Source organism: Bos indicus x Bos taurus, chromosome 9, assembly GCF_003369695.1.
Source record: "Bos indicus x Bos taurus breed Angus x Brahman F1 hybrid chromosome 9, Bos_hybrid_MaternalHap_v2.0, whole genome shotgun sequence".
NCBI lineage: Eukaryota > Metazoa > Chordata > Mammalia > Artiodactyla > Bovidae > Bos > Bos indicus x Bos taurus.
This window is the reverse complement of record NC_040084.1, coordinates 75,093,663-75,117,485: the sequence shown is the minus strand read 5'-3', so window position 1 is coordinate 75,117,485 and position 23,823 is coordinate 75,093,663. Positions and strand designations below refer to the sequence as shown.

The 23,823-nt window shown below is 40.5% G+C and overlaps 1 protein-coding gene across 1 annotated transcript; it reads left to right on the top strand.

Moving 5' to 3' along the window:
- Positions 1-1,874: 1,874 nt before the first annotated feature.
- Positions 1,875-22,135, top strand: IL22RA2 (interleukin 22 receptor subunit alpha 2). The gene is made up of 5 exons (XM_027551675.1): positions 1,875-2,585; positions 6,643-6,778; positions 10,502-10,680; positions 20,348-20,514; positions 21,722-22,135. Exons 1-5 carry the CDS (start codon positions 2,525-2,527, stop codon positions 21,869-21,871), a joined length of 693 nt encoding a protein of 230 aa, XP_027407476.1. The 5' UTR covers positions 1,875-2,524; the 3' UTR covers positions 21,872-22,135.
- The last annotated feature ends 1,688 nt before the right edge of the window (positions 22,136-23,823 follow it).

Below are 23,823 nucleotides of genomic sequence, written 5' to 3'. Positions count from 1 at the left end.
TATAAGAAATTTCACAGAGATGACATCTTGTAGATAAACGTAAAATTTTTTTCTTTTGTTACAAATTATTTCAAACATACACAAAAGTACAGAGTATAATGAACTGCCTTGTACCCAGAACCCAGTTTCAATAGTTATCAGTTCATTGCTGGTCACCCCCCTTCCCCAACCGCTTGGATTATTTTGAAGCAAATCCCAGACATTATGTCATGTCATCTGTGATACTTCAATGTGTATTTCTAAAATAATAACTAAAATCCCATATCATTCCTAAAAATAATGAATAAAGATTCCTTAATTTGATGAATTTTTGGTCAGCTGGAAGCCACAGGAGAAAAGAGAATCAGGTCTGTCCAAGGCAGGGCTTTAGGCAAGTTCTCTCCAGATCCAACACAGTAGAGGCATCCATGGTCACTGTCGAGGTGGTCTCTTCCTGCTAAGGGGCTGGTGGCTGGGAGTGGGGGATTTGGGAGGGGAAGGAACAAGTTTGCAGCCAGCATTTCATGCCTGAAGCCGAATAAAGCAGGGGTCTCCCATTGTCTGTAAGTTTCTTACTTCCCAAAGCAGATCTCATTTGATTTGAAATAATTCTATACAAATTCCTCTGCTTTCCAATTGGTGGTATTTTAATTGTATCTTTTCATTAACTTGAGGCATGGTTGGCAGTGTCGGCTCTTATGCAGACTGTGATCTGAGACAATCAGACAGCTCATCTAAGGGTGACAAGATGAGTTCCGTTTCTGAAATTTAACAAAGCACAGACATTCACACATATTTGAGCAAATTTGGTTCTTAGTATATTCTCTGCTCTCCTCCAACCTTCTCCCCCCACCCCATTTTCCCCTTATTTGTTCCTACAAAAAGTCATTACAGTGGAAAACCCAATTTCCTTCTCTGCTTCTCTACTTATTAAACCTTGAATTCATTTCTTTTTTTTTCTTAACTGGAAGTTGGAGCAATTTGGTTGCTCTAAAACATGAATTATTGGCATTAAAGATATTGAACATCAATGGTTCAAACCTAAATCACTATTCCCCACTTGAAACCAAGGTGAATAAAAAGTCTAGCGTTCAGTGGTGAATTATGAGCAAGGAAATGAAGGATGATGCTGAAAACGCTAAGGGACAAAGATCCCTCAGAAAGTATTCATACAAAGGGTACCTGAGATAGGTTGCTGTTTCTTCTTTGAAAGCCTAAGTCAACTTAGAAGCAGTGGAAACTTCACCTGGAGGAGGTAAGGAGTTTGGATTCAGAAGTCTGACCCTGCCAGAAAGTGCTGGAAAACCCAGCATTGTCTCCACAAAGCCCCCCATCCTGCTTAGGAACTGTGCCTACTTCCCCCATTAAAACTCATCTTAAGGTAAGTAGGGACAATGTCTATGTTATTTGCTGCTTCATCCTTGATGCTGAGAACAATGCCTATCTCATGGTAGGGCAGAAACTATGTTATTGAGTCAAGTATTTACTTACTTATTACTTAAATAATTATTAATTAATGGATACTGCTCAGCAGCCATCACTATTGCCGACTAAAGGGGTTATTCCACCAAGAGCTTGAAAGTTCAACTACCCCAAAGGAAAAAGAAACCAGCATGTATTTCTTCTTTTACCCCAAAAGCCTCTTTAAAAGAAAATCTTTGAGTTTCTTGTGCTTTAATGTATAATCTTAGTGTTGCTAAAAACATGTAATAAAAAAAAAAGTTTGGTAAGAAAACTGATGTAGTGAATCATGGGCAAAGAACAGATGACCTAGTTTGATTAGATTTCCAAGAAGATATGATGAAGATTTAACGTAGTTCAAAATGATTGTCCTTGGTCTTCCTCCTTTTAAGGATTTACTTGGTTTGTTGGGCTCAAAATCTTTATCAGCTAGATTGCTGGAAATGGAGAGTGCAGATGGAAAAGGAAGAGGCAAGAGCTGCATGGGGCCCAGGGCGCTATGGACTGGGACGGCCGCAGAGGGTGGGAGAGAGCCCTGCAGAGAGGCCAGGCAGGTGGAGGGGATGAGGTCTACACCGAGGAGGTTACTCGAGGAGCTCCCATGAAGGGAGGAAAAGGAAAAATTAGCCAGAGACCCCACCTGCTTGAACCACTGCCAGGGACCCTGATTACTGCAACTGCCAAGCCCGTTACTCAGAGTCACTGGCAGCCCCTCTGCCCCCTCTGCCAGATGCCATTTAGGCCTCCTCTGCTCACCTGCCAGAACCTGGCATAATTCCTCACCCTGCCTGCCCCCCGGCCCACCAACCCTCAGTGTTCTGCCTTTTCTCAGCTAGCAAAGCTCCCAAGAAAAACAAGCTTCCACATTAAAGTGACTTAACTGACAATATTTTTGAAATGATTCTTAATACTTAGTCCTCTCAAGTGATAATACACGAACAGGATGAAATTGTATTTACTTCAAGAAGCATGGTTAAAACCAAAAGGGGATCTTCGAGCGAGAGGATTCTGGTTTCCTCTCTTGTCCAGCGCTGTCGTCTCATAAAGGTGAACTCTGGCCACCCGACCAGTCACACTCGCAACCATGACGCCGAAATGTTGCTTTCTAGGCTTCCTCCTCAGTGTCCTCCTGCCTGGTGTGGTAGGTAAGTGCTTCCTTTCTTCTTAATTTCTCACAGTGTTGTCATCAGAGTCTGCTCCAGGGGACCATTAGACATAGCAGTGGCACTTTTCTGGGCTTTGGAAAAATTTCAGCTCTCTCCTGTCACATATTGGTCAGAACAGACATGGGGTCAGTTTCTCAGTGTGTTGTTGCTCCAGTCGTGTCTGACTCTTTGTGACCCTATGGACTGTAGCCCCCCAGGCTCCTCTGTCCATGGGGATTCTCCAAGCAAGAATATTGGAGTGGGTTGCCATGCCCTCCTCCAGGGGATCTTCCTGACCCAGGGAGCAAACCCATGTCTCTTGCGTCTCCTGCGTTGGCAGGCAGGTTCTTTGCCACTGGCACCTCCTGGGAAGCCCAGTTTCCCTCTATAGCCTGGATAAATACATGCAGACTTCATGAGTAGCTACTAAAGAGGAGGCACTCTAGGGTCCAAAAAACTCCACAGGACAAATACACACCCTTCTGGGTCTCCTTAGCATTTCTTTCAACTTCAAGGGACAAGCAGAGCTCCTAAACCAGACTGCCTGAATCTGGATTTCAACTCTGTCTCTTTATTATCTAGAAAAACTGGGCTGATTGGCTTAAACCTCCTCTGCCCCGATTACTCCATCTGTAGAATGGGGATTGTAGGTCACTGTAAGGATTAAATGAGTTAATAATATATGCCAAGTGTTTAGCACCATGCCTAGCATAGAATAGATCATAAACAACATGTGAGAATTTGCTGTTGGCATTCATGGAGAATTCTTCAAGAGCAGAGAGCATCTTGTCACCCCAGCTTACCTCTGAGCAAAACCATGAGGGCCCCCAGTTAACAGATGTGTACCTTCCAGTGTAAGTGGCTCAAGTAACTTTCCCAGCATTCTACACTTGCCCAGTGACTGATAATTTAAACACAACAAGCCTCCATTTCCCAGAAATGTGTGGATTTGGGAAGACTATGCCTTTGGTCTTTGGTCATACCAAGGATTCAATTAAAAGAATATGACAGGAATTCAAGTGCCACCAAAATGACCTTGGTGCTACATCTTACCAACCCTAGGCAAATCACACAACTTCTTTAGACCTTGGTTTTCCCATCTGTAAAACGTCCTAATGAAAGTACCTACCTTATTAGGTGGTTGTAAGAATGAAAAAAGAGATGAAGTTTTGAGCACAGTGCCTGATAGATGTTTAATGTTCAAAATATGTTTTATGAACACCAGCCAGGAAGAGGAGGAAGAGGGCAAAAAGGAGGAATATCTTTGACTTCTCACTGTTCTGCTTCCTCCATTGGCTCCTGTCCCCCCAGGCTTTGCTCTTGGTTTGCTGTGGCCGCTGAGAGGCAGGCTCTGGAGCCAGACAGCATTGGTATAAAATCAGCCTCACTGTCTGCCACTTTGCCAGCTCTTTTACCTCCCCAAGGCTTGGATTTTGGTCTGTAAGAGAAAGACCATAATATTATCCTTTTCATAGGTGAGCTGGGCGGATTCTTGCAGGTAAAAGACCTGCGGTGTTTTGCAGAGGGCTTGTTATTTTCTTTGATGGTGCCTACCAACGGTGTTACAGAAATGAGAGAAGAAGCCTGAAGACAGACGAGATAAAGGACACTGGACCATTTGTCTTCAGGATAGCAGATCAACTGTAGGCAGGATCTTTAGGAAACTGTGCCTATCACTTCCTATCAACTCCTGAAAACTTTCAAAGTTTTTATGTGCTAAATATGATTGATCCGATAGTGACTTGCCTGAGCGAAACCAATCATGGCATTTGACTCTTTCCAAGTGATATGTTCTTGTACTTTGGACGAAAGGAAGTCCAAAAAAGTAAAAAATAAACAGAAACCAAATAACAGCAGTTTGGTTGGTAAAAATAAATACCTAAGGAAACAGCCTTATTCATTGGAGAATAACACGTTTTATTTATTTACTTACTTTTGGCTGTGCTGGGTCTGCCTCGCTGCCTGCAGGCTTTCTCTAGTTGCGGTGAGCAGGGGCCGCAGTCTAGTTGCAGTTCGTGGGCTTCTCACTGTGATGGCTTCTTTTGTTGTGGGGCACGGGCTCTAGGGTACGCGGGTTCAGTAGTTGTGCACTGCCTCACAGCATGTGGCATCTTCCCAGGTCAGGGATCAAACCTGTGTCCCGTGCATTGGCTGGGGGATTCTTAACCACTGGACCACCAGGGAAGCCCCGAGAATAACAAGTTTCGAAAGTTCAGGGAAGAGATCATAGGCATCAGAATATTCGCTTCCCTTTGAATGATATTTGAGCAAAGACTTGAAGGGGGTGAAGAAATGAGGCTTGTGGAAATCCAGAGAAGAGTATTTAAGGAAAAGGAAAGGGCCAATACAGAGACCTCAGATGGGGCCACCCCCGGCATGGTAGAGCAGGAGAAAGGAGGACACTCTGGAGAAGCCAGGGGGCAAGTGATAGAAGATGAGGAAGAGACAGGCAGGGGAGACATGCTTCCTGACTCCTGCTTCTGCCTATCTCCTATCCTTCAGCAGAAACGTTGGGCCTGTCAGGAAGGCAAACCTTTAATTCTGCCTCTTTTACGTTTTCATCTGGTACTCTCTTCTTTTTTATTTAATTTGCTTACACAATGTTACATGACAAATTTATCCAGTAAAAAAGTCAACTAGGACTCTAGCAAAAGAAAAACAGTTTATTAATGCATACATAGCATATCACTAGTGAGGAACTTAAATGAAGATGAACTCAAAATGGCGTCTTAAAATCCCAGCTTCTGTAGCATCTTCAACAAAGAATGATATACCTGTGGAAATATGACAGGACAAAGGAGAACAGTTCTAGGCTTCCAAAGGTGGCAATCTGTGGGAAAGTAAATACGAGGAAACTAATGGAGTCAGTTTCATTTGCAGATTCATCTAGTGTTTTCTTTGGGCTGGTAAGAGTCTGTCTGTAAAAGAAGAATTTATATGCCGGCTTCCCTGGTGGCTCAGAGGGTAAAGAATCCACCTGTAATGCAGGAGACCTGGGTTCAATCCCTGGGTTGGGAAGATCCCCTGGAGGAGGGCATGGCAACCCACTCCAGTATTCTCGCCTGGAGAATTCCATGGACAAAGGAGCCTGGCAGGCTACAGTCAGGGGTCACAAAGAGTTGGATATGACTGAGTGACAGCAAATCATAGCATTTAGGCAGAAAAGCAGGGGATCAGGAAAGTTTTTACTGCATTTGCTGCTTCTCAATTGCCTTCAGCTCAAAATAATTTTTATGTCAAAGAGACATTTCTGGGGGTGATATATTCTGGTTTCCTTCAGACTCCAGAAAAAAAATTGTCAAAGATCTTTTACCTCCAGCGGACTAAAGGCTGGTGAGACTGAGCTTTCACATTCCATTAATTGAGCAAGAAATCACAAACTGTGCCAGTGTGAAATTATGCCCATTCCTGTCATGACCCCTGATGAGACTCCTCTCAGGGAAGTTCCTGGCATGGGCAGTCTCCCTCCATAGCTTAGACCAGTCACCTGAACAATTATTTTCGGGCACTTGGAGCCAGGATGCAGGCAGGTAAGAGGATCTACTCCTGAGTACATGGAATAAAGTCAGGTCAACTAGACAGGCAGAGGACAATGAGGCAGGACCTGGAGATGGAGGAAAAACCAGAGAAAGGAGGAATGAGTGCTAGGGTGAGGTCCTGGAGGCTGAACTGATCCCAGGCGAAACCTTGAGGAGTGGTAATACAAGACCTCCTAGGAAGATGAGCATCTCAGTCATTATATTTCATCACCACCAGGAACAGATCAAGACAGTATCTTCTCACTCTCTTACTTCCTCTCCAGTTTAGGAGTGATGTGGGAGATTATCACATATGTTTTTACAGTCTGGATCACAACTGTTTTGAGACTTTAGCATGCATCAAAATCCATCACATCAAAGATCCAAAATGTTGATTTCTGGGCTCCATGTCTACCACCTGCTCTTAGAGCAACTATTTCAAAGAATCCCAATGGAGATATTACTACACTGAAACTTATGGCTAATGACAATGGTGCTTGTATCAATGTTCAGTTTTGTCTCTCTTCTTATTATTTTAGAAACTCAGCCAGCCAACGAGTCTCTGAAACCTCAACGAGTCCATTTTCAATCCCGAAATTTTCACAACATTTTGCGCTGGCAGCCTGGACAGGCTTGTCTTGGGAACAACAGTATCTATTTTGTGCAGTATAAAATGTAAGTCATCTGAGTGTCCTCCAGCTAGTAGATGGCTGCTGAGATTCCATGTCCTAGAATGCGATGGCATGTCAGGATCTGAGCTTTGGCAGTTTCAGAAGGGTTGAGAAGAAGCAGAGATTGGGGCAGAAGAGTGTCTCCCCTGAAGGTGACACAAAATGCATGATGACGTGAAGTCTGTGGAGGGAGGTACTTCATCCCTAGGAGACCCCACTGAGGCCTTATAGGCTCAGCCTTCAGCTTCACAATAGACTCTTACTATTCATTTGTCCACTGAGTGCTAGAAGCGACTTGTTTAGCATATAATAAGTACTCAATCTCAATTAAACTGCTGCTATTGATAGTTGAAAAAGAAGTTGTGGGACACAGGGAAGTGAGTGTGTAAAGTATATTTTCAATTAAAAGTCTTTTTAAGTTTAGAGTGAGTTTGCTATTTAGAAAAGTCCTTTTAAAACTGAATGCCTCTTGAAAGCATGAACGCAAATTGGAACATACCACGGCATGTTCCTCTTTCATGATCTTCAGGCTAATTCTAATGGATCAATGCAAAAACTCAGATATAATCTACTCCTTTCCTGGATCAAGGCCTGGGAACAGAAGTTTCAGATTTGCAGATGGCAGATTTTCCCCTTCACACATCTTGTTCTGGACACGGTGGGGCGGCGGAGGACACGGTGGGGCGGTGGAGTACAAGGTGGGAGTTAAGGCTCTTCTCTTTCATAGATTGAGATGCTAGTTGAACATGAGGCAGGCAATATTACTGTTTAGCTTTTATGGTTTTCTATTAGAAATTCAGAAGATCAGATGCAGAAGATTTATGGCAGTTTTTATGCCATAAATTCATTCCTGTCTCTCTAGCATGGGATAGATTCAAGGTCAAATTTTTCCATTAATCAATCTAACTTCAGAAGGACTATCTCCAAAAGTTTCTCAGTCTTGGTGGGTTTTTTCAACATGTTTTGTGGAGCAATTATAAACTTTATGAATCTTTATGATAAAAATTTCTCCACTTCTAAAATAGACTTGTGCATCTATTTTGGAAATGCTCCTTGCATATAGGAAGTGGGGATCGATGATCTTTTTATGCTTCCCCTTTAGGCAGTATAAACATGTCCAAAATGAGCCTATTTGTGGTTCAATATAAACAGTGGATTAGAAGTTGTTTTACCATGAAATTAATGAAGATTAGACTTTAGGGCCCCACGGAAGAATTTCATAGTTCTAATTCTTTTTCTTAAATAGAGCTCCCAGACTTGTATAAAGTTCAGAATATCTGGATCCCTTCCTACCTATGTGGTATTTTCAGTAGCACGATGCAGATTTATATTTTTGAAATGTTTTGCTTTGGGTCTATCCAATTCTCGTGGATATACTGTTAGATATCTCATAGATATACTTGAAAGGTTGTTGTTGAATCACTCGAATACACCGGGATTCTTGGCCCCCGGAGGAGAATTCAATCCAGGGCCAGAGACGAGGCTTGATCGCTCAGAGCTTTTGTGTAATAAAGTTTTATTAAAGTATAAAGGAGATAGAGAAAGCTTCTGACATAGACATCAGAAGGGAGGAGAAAGAGTACCCCCCTGGTAGTCTTCAGCTGGATGCTGTATAGTCACTAGCAGTCTGTTAATGAAAGAAAGGAATGTCTTAAAATTCAGAATGGCACCAGGCCCCTCACCCATAAGATGCATTTTGGGATAATCTTGGCACCAAATGGTTTATCCTGGGCCATAAAATGATTAACTTGAATCTTGAAGAAGGGCAGACCACCATACAAATAGTTTCATTTACATAGATTAGGGGAACAATATCCATACTGGTTTGTCATGTAGGTTCTGGGCCAAGAGGCAGAACCGACTTGGAGACAGAGTTTGGGGTAAAGGCATAGTACATTAGCATAGCTTAAGACGAATATTTCCATAAGAAAAAGGCATTGGTTATCTCTAGGCTCAAGAATAGCTAACTTCAGGAAACCGGGTGTCATTATGGCAACACAGTATTTTAAGAGAAACCTCCCTTTAAATTTGTATAGAGAAGGAAAAAATATTGCTAGTTTGTTTCCTCCTGCCGCTTAAGAGAGATAAAAATGTTTGACACTTGCACGCTATTTCCTCCATTTGGAGACCCCTGGCCTTCCTGCCTGTTACCCTCTCATACTCATAGATATATATTCCCTTTGGAATAGGACAAAAGATGATATATTACACCAAAAAAAGAAGCCAGTCATTACAGTTAAATTTAGCTAGCAAAGACAATGTCTCATCAATAAATAAGAGTTCAGTTCAGTTCAGTTGCTCAGTCGTGTCCGACTCTTTGTGACCCCATGAATTGCAGCACGCCAGGCCTCTCCGTCCATCACCAACTCCTGGAATTCACCCAAACTCATGTCCATCGAGTCGGTGATGCTATCCAGCCATCTCATCCTCTGTCATCCCCTTCTCCTCCTGCCCTCAATCCCTCCGAGCATCAGAGTCTTTTCCAATGAGTCAACTCTTCACATGAGGTGGCCAAAGTATTGGAGTTTCAGCTTTAGCATCAGTCCTTCCAATGAATACCCGGGACTGATCTCCTTTAGGATGGACTGGTTGGATCTCCTTGCAGTCCAAGGGACTCTAAATAGTCTTCTCCAACACCACAGTTCAAGAGCATCAATTCTTCGGCGCTCAGCTTTCTTCACAGTCCAACTCTCACATCCAAACATGACCACTGGAAAAACCATAGCCTTGACTAGACAGACCTCTGTTGGCAAAGGAATGTCTCTGCTTTTTAATATGCTGTCTAGGTTGGTCATAACTTTCCTTCCAAGGAGTAACCGTCTTTTAATTTCATGGCTGCAATCACCATCTGCAGTTAGAAAACATTAAATTGTGTTCAATATATGTTATTGGTTCTGCCCATATGGTATCTTTTGATATAATGAAACTATTGTCAACATATAGTTTGCAGAGAACAAATACCATGAATGTTCCTCCTTATATGACTATAGAATTATATTTCAAGTCCTTCAGCAAATACTTTGGGGGCTTTTCTCCCCAGCATCTAATCCCTCCTCTGTTCCCACCATCACCTTATTGCGTTTTCTCTTATCTGTGACTGGTAATCTTCCCTTTTGCTGTTACACCATCCCAGAGTGTTAGGCTGAATCACTGTATCTGGCTCTTTGACTCATTATGTTCTCTTCTTGGGTTCTCCTCCCTCTCTCCCAGCCTCTAATTGCAAAACTCCTTAGCTAACCCTCACTACCACCCCTGATCAGTTGTCAAAAAAAGAGATTGACCCTAGGTGTTGGGTAAACATCACCTGAGATGAAAAGTGGTAGCAACTTCTCAGAACCAGCCGCATTACTCAACAGCAGGCTGATGAGAAGTGAGGAAAACCACAAAGCCCTGAAACCCCAGGAGCCTGAAGGACGTAGTCAAAAATGGAAGTTGGTTCAGACACCAGAAGAAAAACTTGCTTAAGTACTAAAGATCCAAAAACCCTTATGCTAGGGATATAGAAGATTATCAGGCTTGAATTTATCTTTCAACAAGATAGCATTTTTATTAACAAAAAGAAAAAAACATTTAAAGATACTTAAGAACAACTGTCAACTTTCACAGGGGTGCTGATGATATTGGAGGACAAATGCCAACCAGTCTGAAAACTGAATAGACTGAAAAAAAACTGAAGACTCCTCCAGTGGAATAAAGGAACTCAGATTTTGTCTTTTTCTGTCTCTAGGTATGGAGAGAGACAGTGGAAAAATAAAGAGACCTGCTGGGGGATTCGAGAGTTCTTCTGTGACCTTACCAATGAAACATCAGATATATGGGAACCTTATTATGGGAGAGTGAAGACAGCTCTGGCTGGGATCCACTCAGGCTGGACCATGACACAGCGGTTCATTCCATGGTGGGAAAGTGAGTTCCATGGCATTTCTTTGCATTTGCTTTCCCTGACCTTCAGTAGCCCTCACAGAGCCTGGCTAGCTAGCTACCAGGCCCTGGGCTTTGCTGAGGTGCACACCATCATCTCATTTGATCTCATTCTCAGAACAACTCTAGCAGATGGGTTTTACTGTTCTCATTTAACCGTCCAGAAAATCAAGGGACAGACTCTTTGGAAGTAGCCCAGGTCTCACAGCCTGTATAAGCCAAGTCAGGATTCAAAATGGGCTGCCTCTGATTACGAAGCTGACACTCCATCCTGCTGCCAGGATGTTGCCATCTAGAAAAAAAAGTATTTTTATATAGCAGAAAGGGTTCATATTGCCCTTCCTAAGCATGAGGGTTACGTTCTTAAAAATACACTTTAGACAATTTTTCTATTGAGAAAAGTAAGGTTTTTAGTTACCTCTCCAAAACAGGAGATCCAAAATACTCTCTAGTATCCAATTCTCAATAATGTTTGTTCTCCTTCTAATTTAGTCATAATCTCAGAATAATGTATTATAACTTATGATGAAAGTTATTTAAAAAACTAACAGACTTCATATAAAATAGTAGACAAAATGTATGAGAAAAATGTGTCTAAAGTGTATGTACAAAGATATGCATAACAGAACAAGAACAAAAATATAGATATTATAGTCCTCACAATGCAACTAATCATGAATCTATAGTTAATATTTATAACGTCTCCTCTCATGATTAACTCAACATTTGCTTTCTTTTCAGCCAGCACCTCAGCCTTTCATTTTTCAGGAGTTTGTGTCCTTTTGATCTTTCCTCTATTAGTTTAACATAGCCTACATTAATTTTTATCTCTGAAAACAGGAGTTCTAAGAAGCACCTCTGAGGATGCCTAGCGTATTTGACCCCAATGTATTTATAACAGCTCTATTTCACTTTGATAATTGGAACCAGTCATCCTAGACAACACAAGGACCTCTCTTCCTCCTTGTTGGTTAAATGGCGTAAAAATCTCCCAACCATAATGAAGAAGCCTTAACTTCCCATTCTTGGAAACTATTGTTATAACCCAGAAGAAGGAAAGGATCAAGTGTATGGGAAACAAACCATTTGATGAATCATCCGCTGTGTTTAAAAGTGAGAATTGCCCCTCCATCTTTTACTTCCTGTATCTTAGACCAGTGAATTCTGTCCATGGAAGAAATAGCACCATTTATTGGTCATATTTCATATGAATAGAATCACATAATATGTGATCTTTTGTGATTGGCTTTTTTCATTTAGCATTTAATGTTTTCGAGATTCATTAATGTTGTAATGTGTATCAGTATTTCATTCCTTCTTGCTGCCGAAAAGCATTGCAGTACCTGAATGCACTGCATTTGTTTATACTTTCCTCAGTTGCTGCATGTTTGTTTATTTCCACCTTTACACTACTATGAATAGAGTACCTGTGAACACTCATATACAAGTTTTTGGGTTGATATGTTTTAATTCTCTTGGGTACATACCTGGAAGTGGAATCACTTGGTCACCTTATAACTCTGTTTAATCATTTGAGGAAATGCTGCATTGTTTTCCAGAGCAGATGCACCATTTTCCACTCCAATCAGCAGAGTATGAGGGTTCCTATTTCTCCACATCCTCAGCACCACTATCTGCTCTTTGATTATAGCAGTCCTAGTGGATATGAAGTGGTCTCTCATGTGATTTTGATTTGCATTTCCCTGACGATTAGTGATACAGAGCATCTTTTCATGTGTTTATTGGACTTCGGCATATGTCCCTTGGAGAACTGTCTATTCAGACCCTTTGCCCATTTTGAAATTGAATGCTTTGTTTTTAATCACTGAGTTTGAAGTTTTTTTATGTACTATGGACAACAATATCTTATCAGATATGTGATTTTCAAGTATGTTCTCCCATTATGTGTTTTGTCTTTGAGCTTTCTAGATGGTGTCATTTGAAGCCCCAAGTATTTAACTCTGATAAAGTCCAGTCTACTTATTTTTACTCTGGTTGCTCATGATTTTGGCATTATATCTCAGAATCCTTTGCCAAATCTAAGGCTATGAAGATTTATCCTAAGTTTTCTTCTAAGAATTTTATTGTTTAGCTCTACATTTAAATCTTTGATCCATTCTGTATTCACACAGTAGTATTCTGAGTCCCCAAGGATTACCATCAACTCAGAATCATGGACCAGTATTTCTATGATCTGTTGGATCACAGAAAAAGCAAAAGAGTTCCAGAAAAACATCTCTTTCTGCTTCATTGACTATGCTAAAGCCTTTGACTGTGTGGATCAAAACAAACTGTGGAAAATTCTTAAAGAAATGGGAATATCAGACCACCTAACATGCCTCCGGTGAAACATATATGCAGGTTGAGAAGCAACAGCTAGAACTGGACATGGAACAATGGACTTGTTCAAAATTGGGAAAGGAGTACATCAAGGCTGTATATTGTCACCCTGCTTATTTAACTTACATGCAGAGTACATCATGAGAAATGCTGGGCCAGATGAAGCACAAGCTGGAATCAAGATTGCCTGGAGAAATATCAATAACCTCAGATATGCAGATGACACCACCCTATGGCAGAAATCAAAGAATAACTAAAGAGCCCCTTGATGGAGGTGAAAGAGGAGAGTGAAAAAGCTGGCTTAAAACTTAAACATTTGAAAAACTAAGATCATGGCACCCAGTCCCATCACTTCATGGCAAATAGATGGGAAAACAATGGAAATAGTGACAGACTTTATTTTCTTGGGCTCCAAAATCACTGCAGATAGCAATTTGCAGCCATGAAATGAAAAGACACTAGCTCCTTGGAAGAAAAGCTATGACCAACTGAGATAGCATATTAAAAAGCAGAGACATTACTTTGCTTACAAAGGTCCATATAGTCAAAGCTATGGTTTTTACAGTAGTCATTATGAATGTGAGCGTTGGATCATAGAGAAGGTTGAGTGCTGAAGAATTGATGCTTTTGAACTGTGGTGTTGAAGAAGACACTTGAGAGTCCCTCGGACTGCAAGGAGATCAAACCAGTCAATCCTAAAGAAATGTCTTGAATATTCATTGGAAGGACTAATGCTGAGGCTGAAGCTCCAATACTTTGGCCACCTGTTGCAAAGAACCAACTCATTGGGAAAGAACTGAGGCTGGGAAAGATTGAGGGTGGGAGGAGAATGGAGCAACAGAAGATGGGATGGTTGGATGGCATCACTGACTCAGTGGACATGAGTTAGAGCAAACTCTGGGAGATCATGAAGCACAGGGAAACCTGGTGTGCTGCAGTCCATGGGGTTGCAAAGATTCAGACACAACTGAGCGACTGAACAACAGCAACTGCCAAAGAGGTGCCCAGTGCTGTGAGAGCCTGGTTAAGGAGGGACCTGATCAGGGATGTCAGGAAAAACATCTCTGAGGAAATGACACTTGAGCTGATAGCTGAAGATGCATATGAATTTGAGCAAACTCCAAGGGTAGTGGAGGAAGAGGAGCCTCTTGTGCTGCAGTCCATGGGGTCGCAAAGCGTCAGACACAACTTAGCTACTGAACAACACCAACTGCAAAGAAGGTAGTGCATCCCAGGGGTTGGCAAATGCCCTTTTTGCAGGAAGAAGCATGGCAAATACAAGAGACTGAAAGACAACCGTATGGTTAAGAAGAGTAGGCAGAAGGGAGCAGAAAATGAGGCAGGGCTGGAGCAGTAGGCCATCAATGAGATATTGCTTTGGAGTAATCATTTTCTCCAGAAAAATATAATTTAAATCAAGGGGTCACATGATCAGACTTGGGTATTAAAAAGATCACTTTGGGTATATTGGAAAGTTACATATCAGAAAACAAAAAACAAATAGGATACGGGTAAGTGAGGTAGACTCCTGAAATATAAGATAGAATTTGGCTTGAATTAGGGTAATGAAAAGGGCTACAGAAAATTTATTGTTGGAGGGACATTTGGTAGGAAAAATTGTCAGGGCTTGGTGATAGACTGGATATAATGTTAAGGGAGAAGGATATGTGAAAGAGGACTTCTAAGTTTCTGGCTGGCATAATTAGATGAATCACTGAGATGTTTTTCATGGGATTTGATGGGAAAAGACCAGTTTAATGGGGGTTCAAAGTAGCTATGATTGTTGAGTTCAATTTTTATTGTATTGAGTTTAAGATACTTTTCAGACACCCAAGGATAATATCTGTACAGATCCAGGACTCTGTTAGAGACACACATTTGTGAGTCATTTGCCTACGGTACAAAGGGTATTGATACAATTTGCTCACATGCACGCTTAATCGTGTCAGATTCTTTGTGACCCTTTGGACTATTGCCTGCCAGGCTCCTCTGTCCATGGGATTCTCCAGGCAGGAATACTGGAATGGGTTGCCATTTCCTCCTCCAGGGGACCTTCCTGACCCAGGTAAAGAACTGGCATCTCCTGCACCGCAGGCACATTCTTTACCTGCTGAGCCATCGGGGAAGCCTGATAGGACTGAGACAGAGTGTTGAGTGTTGAGTAAGACCAGGTGTTGAGAGAACCCCAACAAAAGATGCCTGAGTAGGGAGGATAAATCTTAAAAGGAGACTGAAAAGAAATAGCCAAAGATGTAGGAGGAAATCAGGGGACTGCTTTATTTGTGAATATCTCGAGGAGAGAGAAGTCAATGAATAAAACAGTGCTATGAGGTCAAGTAATCTTAAATTGGCCATTGTAACACAATCACAGTCCAGTGAAACGGCTGATAATGGTCTCTGAGTCACAGAGTCCTCCGTCATAGATCACAGATCAGGAGCCCTTATGAAGTCTGTAGTCAGGTTCACTGGTGTTTCTAGGCCAATGCTTGAAATTATGTGCTTCATCTGTATTTAGGATCAAATAACACATTAAACATCCAGACTCTAAAATAATGAGTCACTACATTCAAAGGACGAGGTCTGTATGCATATGATTAAAGGAAAATTCTTCAACAGTCATAACTTGGGCCAGAAATAACAAAATTACTAGGAGAAAATCAGTTATGCATATCGTGCTATGCTATGCTTAGTCACTCAGTCATGTCTGACTCTTTGTGACCACATGTACTGTAGCCCACCCAGCTCCTCTGCCATGGGGATTCTCTAGGCAAGAATACTGGAGTGGGTTGCCATGCCCTCCTCCAGGGGATCTTCCCAAACTAGGGATCAAGTCCAGATCTCCCACACTGCAGGCAGATTCTTTACAGTCTGAAACACCAGGGAAGCCCATAAATACTGGAGTGGGTAGTCTATCCCTTCTCCAGGGGATCTTCCCAACCTAGGAATTGAACCGGGGTCTCCTGCATTGCAGGCGGATTCTTTACCAGCTGAGCTACCAGGAAGCCCTATACATATCATACTGGCCTACAAAACTGACTCATGCTTCTCATCTTTCAAGTGATAGGCAGGAGGTCTATGGTCACCAGAATTCGGAGCATGAAAACCATAAACAAAATTAAATATCAACCACTTTGCATGATTAAAATGTAAACAAACAAGAATTCCTTCTTCAAGCAATCGGGCAAAGTTTCCAACATAGTTGAAAAGTGAATTAACATTTTTTTTGGTTACAAATTAAAATGAATCCCCCTTTTCTAAGAGGCTTAGAAATTCTGAATATATTATACCACATTCTCTTAACTCTGTAGACGAAAGGGAAAGAAAAGGAAGGAAATCCCCAGGTGCCAAAACAAAGAAGCTAGAAACCAGAGAAGAAACAAAGTGAAGTTCCACTGCCCTGAGGACATTTGCCCAATTTAGTAACTAGCAGTAACTGGACCCTGGGAGGGGAAACAGCCCTTCCCTGAACAGAAGACAATGTCATAGCCAGCACAGCGTGGGGAGTGTACTTCCAAAATATCTAGCCCCCACATAGGGCTACACTCTCAATAAAAGTGCAGGAAAAAGCCCTTTAGAGAAACAAAGAAAGGTGTACAGTTTCAGTCTTGACTGTTAGGAATCAAATGTTTCCTAAATTCAGAACATTTTGAGATTCAAATACATACAACCTTCATGTTCCAGAAAATACCACTTTGAGGCTGTACCACGCTGATGGTGCCATGGGATACCTTGCAGAAGCAAATGCTCAGACCCAAGTTCAGAAGCAGCACTACCGAGATGAGGTCATGTGATCTGTGTCCATGGTGCCGTTCAGTAGAGTACCCACTGTCTTTTTAATGAAGGAGACTGGATCAATTGGAAAAATAAGAAATCTTGGTCCCCTACATCCCTCATTTTCAAAATCAAGTATGGCGAAATGAAAACAGTAAAACTTGGCAACTACAGACTGTGGGCCAAACTTGACCTACTTCTGTTTCTAAAATCTCATTTTATTGGAGCAAAGTCACCCCCATTCATTTACACTTTGTTTGTGACTGCTTTCAGTCATCAATGGTAAAGTCAAGCAGTTACAACGAGACATATATGGCTCATGTATGTGTGTGCATGCCCAGTCACTTCAGTCATGTCTGACTCTTGGGGACCTTATGGATTATGTAGCCTGCCAGACTCCTCTGTCTATAGGTGTCTTGAGGCAAGAATACTGGAGTGGGTTGCCAAGCCCTCTTCCAGGGGATCTTCCCAATCCAGAGGTTGACCCCACATCTCTTATGTCTACTGCACTGGCAGGCAGGTTCTTTACTTACTGAGACAGCTGGGAAGCCCCATATACAGCCCACAAAGCCTAAATATGTATTATCTGGCCCTTTACAGAGAACTTTTGCTGATTTCTATAAAATAACATGGGAATCCCTGATGGCTCAGGGAAATCCCAAGGACAGAGGAGCCTGGTGGGCTACAGTCCATGGGGTTGCAAGAGTTGGACACAACTTCAGCAACTAAACCAACACTGTAAAATAACATGGAAGAATATTTTTATGATTTGGAGATAGGTAGACCCCCAAAAGTACTAATGAAGAAGGAAATGACTGATAAATTGGACTACACTAAAATTATGAACTTCTGATTATTAAAATATAACATTAAAATAATGAAAATGCAAGCCACAGAGATATAATATTCACAATGCCTGTTTTTGAAAAAGGACTATGTCCAGAATGTACAAAGAATTCTTACACATCAATAACAAGGGGCAAAAGACTTGAACAGTCTTTTCACAAAAGGGAACATTCAAATGGCCAATAAACATGAAATTCCACTAGTCAGCAGGAAATGCAACTTAAAAACACAATTAACTGGTACTACACACTTACTAGAATGACCAAAATTAAACTTTTTAAAATATAATAATGTCAAGTGAAAAACAGAATCTTTCATATACTGCTGGTGGGAGTAAAAATGGTGTATTTACTGTGGGGAAAATGTAAGTATTTATAAAAGTTAAACATATATAAACTCTATCACCCAGAAATTTCAGCCTTAGTTATAGTCCCAATGAAATGCTTGTTTCCCAAACTACATACAAAAGAATGTTCATTAAACTTTACTCAGAATATCCAAAAACTAAAAACAAACTAAGAGTCTGTGAATAACACAATGGATGAACTGTGTTATTCATACAGTTAAATACCACACAGCAATCAAAAAAACAAATTCTTGACACATGCATCATGGATGGATATGTACGCGTTCGACTGCCAGGGCCACCGTAGCCAAGTACTACAGGCTAGGTGGCTCGAACAAGTTTATTTTCCTATAGTTGTGGAGGCTAGACATCCAAGATCAGGTATCCAGAGGTTTGGTTTCTTCTGAAGCCATTCTCCTTGACCACCTCACTCACTGTGGCCTTGCATGGTCATCCCTCTGTATTCAGTCTTATAAGGATTCCAGTCATTGGATCAGGGATCACCCATATGACTTCATTTTATCTTAACTGTGTGTGTTTTTTTAAGATCCTGTCTCCAAATACAGTCATATCCCGAGGTGCTAGGGTTAGGACTTCAACCTATGAGTCTGAGGTGGGGCATAATTCAGCCCATAATTATATACATACAAATAAAAGTGAAAGAGTGAAACAAGCCAGACAAAAAAGTGTACATTGCATGATTCCAAAAACAAATGCACATGGCAATAAAAGCTAGGACAATTGTGGTTATTCTCTGGGGTTAAGTCATTGGAGAAAACATGGAGTTTTCTGGGGTGCTGGTAATGTCCTTGTTCTTGTCTGGGTGGTATCTGTACATGGTGTTTATCTGTAAAGATTTGTTTAGCCATATTGTCATGATTTATTTGTCTGCATCTATCTTATAGGTTGATTTTTTAAAAAGTTTATTTAAAGTTTAAAACTTCAAACCAAAGCAACAAAAATGAGTACCAACTTTCAACATGTGTTCACAATAAAAACACAAGGAAGCAGATCAACATGAGCAAGTTTGTAAGAAACAAGCACTTGGCTGGACCAGCGCTTTAAGGATTTGTATTATTGAAAGCAGATAATAAAATAAATAAGTTTAAAGAAATAATAGAGGAGAATAAAAACATAATCAAAGGACAAAATATTACTAAGACCAAATAGACTGGAAAGTACTCAAATAGAACTCATAGAAATAAAAAAATATAATCAATTAAATTAAAACTTCGATTTTAAGAGGAGTTAAAGATCAGTTTTGGAGAAGGAAATGGCAACCCACTCCAGTATTCTTGCCTGGAGAATCCCATGGACAGAGGAGCCTTGTGGGCTACAGTCTATGGGGTCACAGAGAGTCGGACACGACTGAAGCGACTTAGCACGCACACACGCAAAGATCAGTTTAGAAATGCTGTTGTTGTTCAGTTGCCAACTAGTCTCCAACTCTTAAATCAATGGACTAGAAGACAGCTCTGAAGAAACCATTCAAAATACTGAGAAAAAGAGATGGAAAAATAAAAAAGAAATTAAGACATGGAAAAATCAAATAAGAAATAGTGACAGATACTGAACTGAAATTCTAGAATAAAAACATATGTATCCTGATCTCTATATCAATTTATCTATCTATAAATCTATTGATCATGGCTTATTTTCAAGAATTATAAAAGATAGAAATCTACAAACTAAAAACACATAATGAATGCCAAATAAGAAAACAACAACAAAATCAATTAATGAATTAATTCATTTATAATTACTAAATGAATTTAACTTGCTAAATTAAATTAAACTGACCTTAAACCCTGCCCCCAAATAGTTAATCTGGGGGAAATTAAAGTGACAGTTTATTTGGTTTTCTTTCCTAGTTAATGATCATCTGATTATTGACACCAAAATTCAAGAAACAAAAATTCTCTCTCAATCCTTCTCCAGCTACTCCATACTATATAACATAGTTCCATTGAAATAATGTTATGCAAACAAGTCTTCGAATGATTTTAATGCTGCTTTGAAATTCTACCTCTTTAAGGACCTACAAAATATTTGCCTTATGCTAAGAATATTCACCCAAATAACTTTTTATAGTTCATTTTCTGAAACAATCACTGCAGGCTGTGGAAGTGATTGATAAATGTCCTCTTAAAGCTGATTCAGAATACATCAGTCTTTGCAAATAAAAAATCATCTTCAAAGAAACTTCTCAGATATTTATATTTTGAGTGTCACCAGTATCCCTCCCTGATGACTTTTGCCTGATCCCTGAATTTAATAATGATCTGTTATTATGTGTTCATGGGAAATATTACATTTTGAGTGATTTGTCAAAATTTCCTATTCTTTCAGCAAAAATAGATCCTCCAGTCATGAATATAACCCACGTTAATGGATCTTTGTTAGTAAATCTCCATGCTCCCAACTTACCATACAGAGACCAAGAAGGGGAAAATGTGTCAATGGAATACTATGAGCTAGTATATCGAGTCTTCATATTTAACAATTCACTGGAAAAGGTAAGTTCAGATAGATAAATTTGGTATTTTTTCTTCTGTTTAAGTAACATTCTAGCCGTGAAACAGGTCCTGTCTTTTGCTACTCTACCCCTTCTCATTTTTCCTTATCTTTTTCTAGTTCCTTCTCCCTTTCACCCTCATTGATAAGCAATTGATGGTTACCATCACCATCAGAATTGCGTGCACACTTGCACCTTTTTAATCTCTCAGTTGGTTTCCATTTGATCGTCCCTGTATATCTAAAGATTGATATTAACAATATTCAGTTCCATTTGATGGTCACAAATATTCATTTTTATGGAATCTTTACACACTTTTAAGTGGCTTTTGGATCAGAGCATTACATATTTGTGCCAATTTTGCTATGATATTATAATTTCCCATTGGTGCCTTTATTTAGGTCTGGTGGTCAACTAAATGTTCCCCTTTTTGATATCCATCTAAGACAGGGTTCTTTTGGCTATAAAAACAACAGAAACCCATTCAAACTGGTTCAAATAGGAAAGTGGAAAGGAGAGGATTTTTCGGAGAAGGCAATGGCACCCCACTCCAGTACTCTTGCCTGGAAAATCCCATGGACAGAAGAGCCTGGTGGTCTGCAGTCCATGGGGTCACTAAGAGTCAGACACAACTGAGCAACTTCACTTTCACTCTTCACTTTCATACACTGGAGAAGGAAATGGCAACCCACTCCAGTGTTCTTGCTTGGAGAGTCCCAGGGATGCGGGAGCCTGGTGGGCTGCCATCTATGGGGTCGCACAGAGTCAGACACAACTGAAGCGACTTAGCAGCAGCAGCAGCAGCAAAGATCAATCTTAAGGCAGCTGGAAGCAAGAAATAAAGTGTGGCCAGGCTTTATAATGACTGGGAAGGAGAACTGGAGAAGTAAGTCACATATCTACAGCTGTCTCCAAGTCTACTCCATTCTCCTCACTGCACAGTTCAAATTCTTAAAAAAGAGACTCTGACCACTGGGGCAATCAATGGACATCACTCACGAAGGAGTCATGTGGTTCCTCCACAGCCACGTGACCTGTCCCTTTCTCAGTCTGAGAACTAGGACTCGGGAGATGGAGGATGTGTCTGGGAGGTAGCTCTACAGCCCACTACTACTGTGGTCATGAACAACTTAGTTTTATCAAAAATAGAGCAAGCCAATGACTTACTGAAAACTGTTTATCATCTCATTTTTCCCCCTTGTGTGCAGGAGCAAAAGGTGTATGAAGGAGCTCACAGAGTTGTTGAAATTAAAGTTACCTCACCTCACACTGGTTACTGTGTAGTGGCTGAGTTATACCAGCCCATGTTAGACAGAAAAAGTCAGAGAAGCCGAGAGAGATGCATGGAAACTCCTTGAAGTACTCTGCAGAGTGCAATTCAAAGCTCTCTGAGAATGAGACGATTTGTTTTGAAGAATCTTATTGAAAGCCATTCTTATATTTTCTTTTTTTTTAAATTGAAGTATAGGTGATTTACAATGTTACAATGTTAGTTTTTATATTTTCTTAACACAGTGTTCACCATTATACTTCAGGGACTTTATTTAATAGTTCTTTCTTCTTTTATGTTTTATTTGTAAATTAAAAATAAGAAGTACCTCTCTCCCCCACCCCCAAAATCATCAGAATTTAAAAAGTTAGAAAAAAAGGACTCTCTGAAATACAGAATTTTGTTTACATTTCTAACATCTCTAACACAATCTCCATTCTTCCAAGTCTGCTAAATAAAAACTAAAGAACCAAAGAGGTGTAGGCATTTTTAAAAAAATATTCTTGAATAAATCTTTAAAAATAGTTTTACAAACAAGTGATCCAGATATAATTCTTTTTCAGTCTCTATTGACAGTTAATGTGACATACGTAATTCAACTTTAACAAAAGTGGAATTTTTATGTGAAGAAGTATTTTCCCATATGTTTTTATTTTATACGAATATACTCCAAAGACATTCATTTTCCATTATATAATATTCCTACTTAATGAACCAATATTTTATTTTAAGTTCTACCCTATGTAAATAAGAATGGTATTTTAAAAAAGCTTCTCACAGTCTCTGGATTAGTATCTGAATAGTTTATCAACAATAACATCTAAACACCAAAGAACGCCTACTCAATACAACTTCCCTCATTTAGCACATACTCACATTAATATTCGGAGAAGGCAATGGCAACCCAATCCAGTACTCTTGCCTGGAAAATCCCATGGATGGAGTGGCCTGGTAGGCTGCAGTCCATGGGGTCGCTAGGAGTCGGACACAACTGAAGTGACTTAGCAGCAGCAGCAGCAGCACATTAATATTTTTTTTCTGTTTTTGTTTTGATTTTTAATACTGCCTGAGAAGACTATATCCTTATTCTCAAAATCAGGTATAATAATTTTCAGCAACAAGTTAAAAAATAATGCCTAACTCTAAACTACACCACACTCATTACCCAGCCCTTCCAGTGAAGGGTCTCCTGCCAGTGGGATCTTCATTATCTCTACATACAAGGATCTTTTGAATGACAGTTTGACTGGGGACATGGGAAATGGCTGGGGACCAGGTAGAGAGGTTGGCTTGCAGCTGAAAGCATAGCATGGGTTGTGGGTTTATTGGGAAAAGGAGCTGGTGCTGATAGAGATTGTAGGGCCATTAAAGACCCCCAACAACCTTCTAACAGCTCCATGTCCCCAGTGAGTAAAGATCTATGACCTTGGGCTCAAGTGGCCTTCCTCACTTGGGGCTCAGCCTTGCATATGTGTTTAAGGTTGTCTTTCTTGTGAAACAATATGAATTGGAGAACCTTTATACAATTTCTCATAAACATTGTTCAAACTGTGACAAAAGTATAGAGTTTCTGGTTTTACACAGTTACATGTATGCATGCATGCTCAGTTGCTCAGTTGTGTCTGACTCTTTGCAACCCCGCTGGACTGTAGCCCACCAGGCTCCTCCCTCCATGGAATTTTCCAGGCAAGAATACCGGATTGGGTTGCCATTTCCTACTCCGGGGGATCTTCCTGACCCAGAGATTGAACCCATGTCTCCTGAGTCTCCTACATTGGCAGGCAGAGTCTTTACCACTGAGCCACCTAGACAATAATAAACATTAAAAAGTATTCAGAAATGCAAGGAGGGAGATAGTAAGAGAGAAAGAGCTAGAGAATTAGCCTTACTGCTTTTCTATAAAGTTATAAAAAGCGAATTTGAGCATACGTCTCAAAACTAAAGTTACTTTAATCTGTGTTTTTGAATTATGCTTTTCTGGGGGGCTTACTGTCCTTTTCAGGGGCAATTAACAGCAATGGGATGGGTTGGGAGTAAGGA

What these genes read in the sequence shown, in the direction of transcription:
- IL22RA2 (XM_027551675.1), top strand. Translation starts at nt 2,525, where the DNA reads ATGACGCCGAAATGTTGCTTTCTAGGCTTCCTCCTCAGTGTCCTCCTG. An exon ending in TATTTTGTGCAGTATAAAAT is followed by an intron (nt 6,779 to 10,501) that starts GTAAGTCATCTG and finishes TTCTGTCTCTAG; the next exon opens with GTATGGAGAGAGACAGTGGA. An exon ending in GTTCATTCCATGGTGGGAAA is followed by an intron (nt 10,681 to 20,347) that starts GTGAGTTCCATG and finishes CTATTCTTTCAG; the next exon opens with CAAAAATAGATCCTCCAGTC.